The sequence below is a fragment of the Elephantulus edwardii genome, unplaced genomic scaffold, assembly GCF_000299155.1.
Source record: "Elephantulus edwardii isolate Elephantulus edwardi_28Jun2011 unplaced genomic scaffold, EleEdw1.0 scaffold00034, whole genome shotgun sequence".
Taxonomy (NCBI): domain Eukaryota; kingdom Metazoa; phylum Chordata; class Mammalia; order Macroscelidea; family Macroscelididae; genus Elephantulus; species Elephantulus edwardii.
The window spans coordinates 13,706,535-13,716,235 of record NW_006399784.1 but is presented as its reverse complement, the minus strand read 5'-3'; the positions used below and the strand labels follow the sequence as shown (position 1 = coordinate 13,716,235).

The 9,701-nt window shown below is 35.7% G+C and overlaps 1 protein-coding gene across 1 annotated transcript in view; it reads left to right on the top strand.

The window, feature by feature from the left end:
- Positions 1-226: 226 nt before the first annotated feature.
- TDO2 (tryptophan 2,3-dioxygenase) overlaps positions 227-9,701 on the top strand; it is a 29,236-nt gene continuing 19,761 nt past the window's right edge. Inside the window, exons 1-5 of the mRNA XM_006884449.1 lie at positions 227-287; positions 515-620; positions 2,280-2,370; positions 5,443-5,513; positions 7,302-7,429. Of these exons, the coding sequence (XP_006884511.1) occupies positions 253-287; positions 515-620; positions 2,280-2,370; positions 5,443-5,513; positions 7,302-7,429 (431 nt within the window). The 5' untranslated portion in view covers positions 227-252. The remainder of the gene's footprint in view (positions 288-514; positions 621-2,279; positions 2,371-5,442; positions 5,514-7,301; positions 7,430-9,701) is intronic.

The window sequence follows — 9,701 nt, the reverse complement described above, 5'->3', positions numbered from 1 at the left end:
CAAGTCAGATGACTTAGTTTGGCAGAGTAACCTCACTTTTTTGGAAAACAAACCTTTGGCAAGACATTCCACTTTCTAAGGTTGATAGATTCTGTACCAATGTGAGAGCCTAGTTAAGCGTTCATAGAGAGTGCTGACTGGTTGTTGCAGGAGAAACAAGATATATAAAAGGCAGCTGCTGGGAAAGCGGGGAAGTCAATGGGATCTACCAGGAGACAGATCTAAGGTGCTGTCAGATAGGAAGTTTTTGCCATGAGTGGGTGCCCATTTTTAGGAAAGAACATTGGGTAAGTATTTACCTCTACTCTAAGTATGACTAGACTCTTAGGAATGAGAAGTATGAGTGATTTAATTTCTGCATTTAAAGACTATAGAAAATTATCACCTTTATGTACTTATTTCTAGTCTGCACTGAAAAAATAGTCATAAGAGAATTTTATGTACTCTTGTTAGTTAATTGTTTTCTCAAGTTCATTTTTTTCATTTATCTTTTTTTATTTTTTTAATTTTGCAGATATACTTTTAAGCAACTGTCTCTGAAAGGCAGTGAAGAAGACAAATCACAAGATGGTGTGAACAAAGCCAGCAAAGGAGGACTCATCTATGGGAACTATCTGCACGTAAGTGTTGCACTCCTGGGTTAGCTTCTATTGGTAGGCACTGACATTTATGAAATGACATTTGTACTACTGTAAGTAGTACAATGTACTAATTACATTATTTTGCTTATTTATTTTTTAGTTTCCAAATAATTTCCTAGCTCTAGAGAATTCATAGAAATTCACATTGTTTCAACTTTTGTTAGATAAATTTAGGAAACACAGAGGTGAAAATTCTATACAGCAAAGTTCAGTAAGTATAGAGCACCCAGAGTGTTGGTTATTATATATTGTCAAGTCAGAACTGACCCTAGCTGACTTTCCAGCTGGTTTTCAGAGGCGGTTAATCTCACAGAAGGAGATCGCCCATCTTTCTCCTGCAGAGCACCTGGTGGTTTTGACCATGAACCTTTCTTTGGGTTGCCAACACAACTCCTTACCACTAGGCCACCAGAGCTCCCCAGAGACTTCCCGTTGTTATGTGCCATCCAGTCAATTAATAACAAATCTATGAACAATAGAACTGAATCTTGCCCTATCCTGAGCCAACCTCATTGTCTCTGACACATTCGGCCCCATTGTCACAGTTACTGTGTCAACCCAGTGTCTTCCTCTCTCCTGTATTGACCGACCCTCCATGCTTCCAAGCATGATGTCCTTCTCCAAGGACAGACCTCTCCTCAAAATCCTTTCCTCCAATGGGCAACCTGGATTCACTGTCTGTGTGTCCTCTTGGCAGTCCATGGTATGTTCAATACGTTTCTCTGGCACCACAACTGAAAGGCATGGATTCTTATTCTGTCACCTCTATTAATAAAGCTCTCAGATGCATAGCAAGTAATTGAGAAAACCATGGCCCAGATCAGGGACGTTTTAGTCTCTAGAGATTCTTGGTAGAGATTATAAATGACAAGATACAGTGAAGCTGACAGGAATATGATGCACAATTTGCACAAATGAGTTGGTTAATAAATTCCAGCCTAGATAAAGGCAAATGTATACTGGGAAACCCCCCAAAACCCTATAACATAAGCATACCCAGAATTTTCTTGAAATCATTGGTTAACAAAAGACAGATGTTAATAAATTAATATTGATACATTTATGCTAATTTATGACTGCAACAATGGGCTTGAACATGGTGAAGATGTAGGGATGGAGTAAGGCAGAATTTCAATCTGATGCTCCTGGAGTCACTATGAGTCGTACTTAACTTGATCACACCTAACAAAGAAAACCCGCCGATTTTTCTTTTCATTCTTTTAAGAAGAAACATGATTAAAGACCTTGTTGCATTTATTGGTGGGAATTTAAAATGTGAAATGATGAAAAATATTAAAATAATCCCAGAGTAGACTCTCTAAGGGATACAGCTGACGATGTGATCAGGATTTCTCTTTCTTTTAAATGCTAGGAACCATTTAGCTTTTCAATGAGCATCACAACATTTGTTAGGATAGAACCATCAAATACCTTTTCGGTAAAATTAAAAATCATAAATTCAACTTTATTTTTTTATTTATTGTAACTCTTACACAGTTGAAAACACAAACAATAAAAAAGATTGGTGCTTTCAAATTTGAGAACTTGGAGATTTTTTGGTAGTTTATTCTGCTTTTAAAGTTGATATAAATCAAACTCTGCCATTATAAAACCAGTGTTTCTATTTTTATTTTAAAGTTGGAAAAAGTTTTGAATGCACAAGAACTTCAAAGTGAATTGAAAGGAAATAAAATACATGATGAACATCTTTTTATTATAACTCATCAAGGTAAGCCATGCAAAGTATTGAAGAATAACTATTCTGCAGAAATTTTGTGTCAATAATGCCATAATCCTTTTTATTATAAACTGGTGGGTAAAATATCAAAGAATTCATTACCATTTGGAGTGTTTGGAAATCCTTTATTATAAATACTCACAGGCTTTCTTTCCAGGATTTATAACTTTATATCTTCTTTACTCCATTTCATTGATAATTTGGTCAAGTGGAAATTTAGTTTTGTCCAATGGACAAATTAACATTTAAAAAAATAATTTGAAAGCCAAAATATAATTTATTAACTTGAAATATTAATAAGCTCTTTTAAAAAAGAAAAAATTCAAAATTTCTTATGCATTTGTATATATTTTATAATCCTAATATTCTACTAAAATTTGAAGTTTGAATAGCTTTATAATGTAATATTTAAAAAAATAATAAATTTTTAAAATATTGTGTGTTTTCCCTAGTTAGTTTTCTAGCTTCTCTCAGCAGTAATTGTAAATCTAGTAGAGAATTAGAGGTTAATAACTTCTCTGAACTCTTTGAAATGATATGCACAATTTCATGAAAATATGTTTTAAAGAAGATTTGATCTCAAAATACTGAGAACATTTACCTTAAAGTTGTTAGTGTCATAATATAAGTGTCCTTGTTGACCAGGACCCACTGACTCACTTGACCCCTTTCATTCAATAAATAATGATTTAATTTCTTCAGTTAGTTGCTTGCCTTACTGGGCACCTAAAATGATAAACTAATTTCTGAGTTATTAAAAATGGAAAGTAAATGGCTTAGTGTTACAGTATACATTATATAGCAAACCAAGGGAAAAATAAATGGGACAAGATAAATCTGTACAGAAAATAGAAAATTTAAAGAACCGGAAAATGTCAGAATTCTTTCTCTCTGTCATTATAAACTCTGTGGTCTGTGAATATTTTTAATGTCTCAGAACCTCCATTTCCTAGTCTGTAAAATGGAGATTTTTGTCTTTATTTTCATAGAAATCATGGAAAGATAAGATAATGTATATTATGTGTTTGGCTCATGACATGGCACATAATAAGTATATGCCAAAGAGTAGCTATCATTTTTGGATAGGGAGATGTTTCTAATACAGAAAGTTAATACTGAAAAATAGTTTACATAAACTAATGGGCAATTAATTCATTTACTCTTTGCAGAAATATAAAAATTAGCATCCTCAAAGTATCTTTAAACAAAATATGTATTACTGGATTTACCTAATTAGTAGAGAACTATAATAACCTTGAATGGCAATTTTAAGTGAGATGCACTAGACAGTCACTAAGATTATTGTACTTCTGTGCTCATCATTGGTGGTGATGGTGGTTGTTAAGTGCTGTCGACTCACCTGCGACTCATAGTGACCCTATGTACAACAGTTCTGAACCCTGCTCTATCCTGAGTCAACCATACTGTCTCTGACTCACCCCATTACCTTAGTCACTGAGTTAATCCATATTTGAGGGCTTCACCTCATTTGCCATATCTGCTAGTCTACTCTTAGTGTGCTGTATAGGGTTTTTGAAGGCCTGTTATTTTGGAAGTGGATGGCCAATTCTTCTTCCTAATCTTCCTTAATTGGTTAGTCAACTTATTTATTTATAATTATAAGCCAGTGCTTACCTTATGTCAGACACTGTACTAGTTACTGCAGCCAAGCCAACATATATGGGAAATATTTATACCCTTCATGAGAAGTTTAAAAGCAGTCAAAATATCTCTGATTTTACATATTAAGCTTCTGTTTGTACATAGGTACAAACAGTTGGGCCATTTTTCAAAGAAGCTAACTGAAGTTCAAGGAAATGATTTTTTTTTCAATCCAGAATACATTGTAATTTCTGGTGATCTGTTTTCAGTTATTCTTTCTCCAATATACTGCTATCCTAGTCTTCTGTGTTTCCAATTTTATTGTTTAGATGACCTTTATTTATTTTTTTTAGATGGCCTTTAATATAAGGGAAATTAAACTCAGAGAAAAGACTTCATAGATATTTCAACACAAATGCTTTGGCTATATTCAAGTTTAAACAAGTATCCTTGGGTTCAAGTGCATCAGTGGCCATCAAGTTGCCTTTGGGAAATACCAAGAGTAAAGAGAAACTCTTGCCACCATTGTATAGTTGCAATCATCTGCCCACTTTTCTCACCTATTCTGTGTGTATACATTGTTAGGATGCTCACAAATAAACACAATACTCATTTTAAAACAAAGCTTTGAAATTCCAGTCTTAAACCACTGAAGTTTTTTATTTGGTTTGGTAAATAATATAATCCTGTTTTCCCATGCATTTATAGTTTGCATGTTAAAATTAGAACTGGGTCATGTACTTGATCGTTAAAAGACCTAAATTAGACATATGTTTTTAAAATGTCAAATTCCATACAATGGAGTGAGTGAGGAATCATAGTGAACTTCCTTGGAGCCTCCAAGTCTGTAAATCTTCTCCAGAGGAGACTGCCCTTCTTTCTCCCATGGAGCAGCTGATGGAGTTGAACCACTTAGCTTTCAGCTTTCAGCTAAGTGGTTCTGGTGGTGTATTCCAGAGCGAGCTGTGCTGCTAACTCAAAGGAGATTCAAACCCACCAGAAGCTCAGCAGGATAAAGACCAACAAACTCCCTCCATTACAATTTCACCTCTGTTAGATCAGAACAGATTCATATCTGACCTTCCATTGAGTTTCCAAGACTATTAACCATAAAGGAGGAGATTTCCTATCTTTCTTCCACTGGCGTCACTGGAGACTTTTTGTTGATACAGAGGTAAGATCTTTAAATTAGCAGTGAAACTCCCTACAACCTCTTAAACTCAATGGAGGGTCATGAGTGAGTAAACCTTTCAATTATCAAGGCAATATGTAGTGCACTCTATGCCTCTAGTAGAAAGAAGACATTGCAAATTCATTATTAGTGTTTATATCACACAATAATGTAGAATTAGATTGGACTTTGTTGATTTTCAAACTTGATTATCATTTCTGTTTGTTATGTAATTCATGTCACTCTAAAGCAAAAGAACAACCAAAACTTTCTTTTTATTATTATTACAGCTTATGAACTCTGGTTTAAACAAATCCTCTGGGAACTAGATTCTGTTAGAGAGATCTTTCAGAATGGTCATGTAAGTCAATATATCTCAATATTGGTTTGTTATATATTTGGTAGAATGTGGAAAATATTTAGTAAAGCACACATGTTAGCACCAGTTGTAGAGTTATTATTTAGTAATGAAAGGCATCACTGCGAGTGGACAGTGAATTAAGCAGGTTTCCCAGTGTCATCACTAGCCTGCAACTACACCATGCTTTGAACTCACTTTCAAATTTCATTTTCAAACCCCTCGGTTAAGATTCACAACTTATTTTTTTGTTAAAAAATGCTCTTAAAAAGGATGGTTACATTCAAGCTGGCTACTAATGATCTTTTCATTTCTAAATAACAGAACTGTATTATGTATAGACTATAAACGTATTAACTCCAGGAGTTAGGGGTAGAAAGGCTTGGAGAAAGGCAGGTACTATTTTTTTTGGTCTTTTTGTTTTTTATTTTTATCTTATTATTTTTTGTGTGTACCGTTAAATCAAATCTGACTGGTACAGGAGGATATGCCCCCCCCCCCCTTCTCCAGCAGAGCATCTGGTGGATTCAAACCACGTACCTCAGGGACTGCAGTGCTACTTATTGCCACTAGGCCACTAGAGTTCCCTAGGAAGGCACTTTTTTGTTGAAATGTTCAGACTTGAAATCCGTTCGAAGATAGCTATGAGTAAGCACTTGCCCTATGGCAGAGAGTTTGGGTATTTTTGTTTGTTTTGTTATACACTTTGGGACAAAATGGGATCAATAACAAGATATGTTAAATAAATTAAAAAAAATGGTACCAGGAACAAGAAAAAGCATAGAAAGATAAGAAGAGAAATAAGAGAAGAAAAACAAGCAAGCAAAGCTAGAAGAATAGAGTGACAGAAGAGCAACACAGAGGATAGGGAAATTGCAGAAGTTTGACCTGTGGCCTTCTTTCTCACATCCTGTAGTTTGCTCTCATAATCCTGGTTTCCCTGAGACCATTTACCTCAGACTTTGCTCCAGGATAGATTAGGCAAGAGGATACAAACAGACACAGACTGTCCTACCCTTATGTATGTAAATACAGCTTCCATTTGCGTCAATAACAGTTTTGTCCTTAAAATGTTTTGTTCAAGTGTTATGTAACACTCACCCAGTAGTTAACAGGTTCCTTTGACCCTTTGTGAAATAAAACAAACAGAACAGCTTGCTTTGAAATCAGTGAGAGTGTGTTAAAGACTTTATTTATACCTTGTTTCCATATAATGTTCTGCTTTTCAAAGGAAAAAAAAAGTTATCATTCTGTAGCCATTACATAGATACAGTTGAGAGTTGACATCATCTAGCATAAACTGATGGTATATGTTAGCTACAATATTCCCCTTTAAATGGAGATAACTACAATATACATAGCAGAAGTGATGACACCTTATGAAAAAGTACAACTTACATCACTGTAAAGTGTTAAAAAGGTCAAGATCAAACTCAAACTCATTACTGTCAAGTTGGACCTGACTCATGGCTGAACCTCTATCAGATTTTCAGAGGCTGTGCATAGCACAAGAGGAGTTTGCCAGTCTTTCTCTCATAGAGCAGCGGATGCCATCCGCCATCTGTTACCATCTGGGTTAGCAGTATAACTCCCTACAGACTACACCAGAGCTCCCTAAAGATGCAAACAGAGATTGGAACTTAATATGCTATGTAAACTATCATTAAAATCAATAAAAAACAGAAGCAAAGCAAAGATAAAATGAAAAGGACTGCTTTGTTAGTTATAGATTATTTTACATCTTTGGTAATTACAATTGATAACTCAGTATTTTATTTTTTTAAATATCAGGTCAGAGATGAAAGAAATATGCTCAAGGTTGTTACTCGGATGCACAGAGTGGCAGTGATCTTTAAACTTTTGGTACAACAATTTTCAGTTCTGGAAACAATGACAGCCTTGGACTTCAATGACTTCAGGTATGCATTTGTTCATTGTACTTTCCTCTTTTATTTCTTGTAATGGAATAAAAGGAGCAAATATATGTCATGTGATGTGAGGATCTTATCCTACTAATGACACTGCCAAGATATAGACATAGCTTTTATAGCAAACTGTTAAACATACTATTTGGGTACCTTTCATGACTCACTTTCACACACAAATATAATGATCAGTCTATTTGAGTTTGTCATCCTTTACCCTATTTATAATTTTGAAAATTTAGACTACTTTCAAAAATCATTAAGGTGTCTAGTAGAAAATATGGAAGCAGTAGTGGCATCTACTTCATAAAGAACATGCCTCCAGAAACTCTATGAACTTTGTTTGTAGAGGGGCTTCAGGCCTTTTGTTCATAAGGTCACTATGGGTCATGCTCGACTAGAAGGCAATCAACAACAGTAGAAGATAAACAAATAAGTTTAGAAAGTAACAAAAATAAAATAAACCGAAGTGATAAACAAAGAAGCATGACAATAAAAAGTATCACAATGATTTATGAATTGACCATAAAGTCAGCCCTAAATATTCACGAAACCAAAGCCAAACAGAATGAACAGGGATAATTGTCATTAACAAAAGGCTCTCTTTAGTGCCAGAATTTGAGATACATTTTTGTAAGGAAAACTTATCATGAAGTCCCTGTGGCAAGTAAAGCCTCAACTATTAAAATGTTGGCAGTTTGAATCCAGAAAGAGGCACATTAGCAGACAGATCTGTGATCTATTTTGAAAAACCCCCGTAGCCTTGAAACACAGTTCTTTTGTGTTAGGGTGACCAGGAATCAGAATCAACTTGATGACAACTAACAGCACAGCAGGTGCATTCTGTTATATAAAGACAGTGTCCTCCACATGTTTAACATGCAGTGACCAAGCTACAGAATTCCTTTGTGTTGGATTTAAAATCTCAGCACTAGCTCGATAATAAGGGTTTAAAGAGTTTAAACACTTACATGCGATTAGATATGAAAATATTAGTGTGTTTTGAGTTCTTGCAGTAGATCTGAGGGAGAAAGATGCTCCATCTCCTTCCTACCTGTGACTTACAGCCTTAGAAAGCCAATGGAAGATCAGCTATGAGTTGCTTCCAACTGAATAGCTATGATATGAGATCAAGTGCTATGCAACATTCTACTTATTTTATTTTGCCAAACTCATTGGTACTCAAGATAACACTGTTGTTGTTTTTATGTGCCATTGAGTTGCCTGTGACTCATAGTAACCCTATGCATTACAGCCTAAACCCTGTTCTATCCTGTGCCAGTTTTATTGTCTCTGATACACTCAACCCCATTACCCCAGTCACTGAATCAATCCATATCTTCGAGGGTCTTCTTCTCTTGCATTGTCGCTCCACCCTCCCAAACATGATGTCTTTCTCCAAGGACTGGTCCCTCCTTGCAATGTGTACAAAGTATGTCAGATGAAGCTTCAGAATCCTTGCCTCCAAGGAGCTGCCTGGTTTCACCCTTTATAGGATGAATCTGATTCTTCTCCTAATAGTCCGTGGTATATTCAATACTCTTCTCCAGCACCACAGCTCAAAAACATCATTCTCCTTCTATCATCCCTAGCCATTTTCCAGTTTTCTGATGCATAGCAAGTAATTGCGAAGACTATGGCCTGTATCAGGTGCACCTTGTTTCCAGACTGACATGTTGCTCTTCAATACTTTGGAGAGGTATCTGACAGCAGATTTTCCAATGTAATTCATCTTTTCATTTCCTGGCTGCTGATACCAAGAGTATTGATTATGGAGCCCAGTAAACTAAAGCTGTGTACAAGCTGAATCTCTTCACCATTTATTCTGATACTGCCAACCAGTCCATTGGTGAGAATCTTTGCTTTCTTGATGTTGAGCTTCAAATCCATATTGAAGGCTGCAGTCCTTGACCTTCTGTAGCAAGTGCTGTAGGTCCTTCTCAGTTTCAGCAAGCAGAGTTGGGTTATCTGCATAAAGCAGGTCATTGATGAATCTTCCTCCAATCTTGACATCACATTTCTCCTCACAAAGTCCAGCTTCCCAGATAATCTGTTCTGCATATAGATTGAAAAGGTATGGAGATAGGACACATCCCTGGCATACGCCCTTCCCAATTTTGAATTTTTAATAGGGCAGTGTTTCCTTGCTCTATTCTGATGACTACCTCCTGGTCCAAGTATAGGTTTTGTATAAGCCAAATCAAGTGTTCTGGGATTCCTAATCATCTCAGAGTCAGCCACAGTTTGTTGTGATCTACACAGTCAA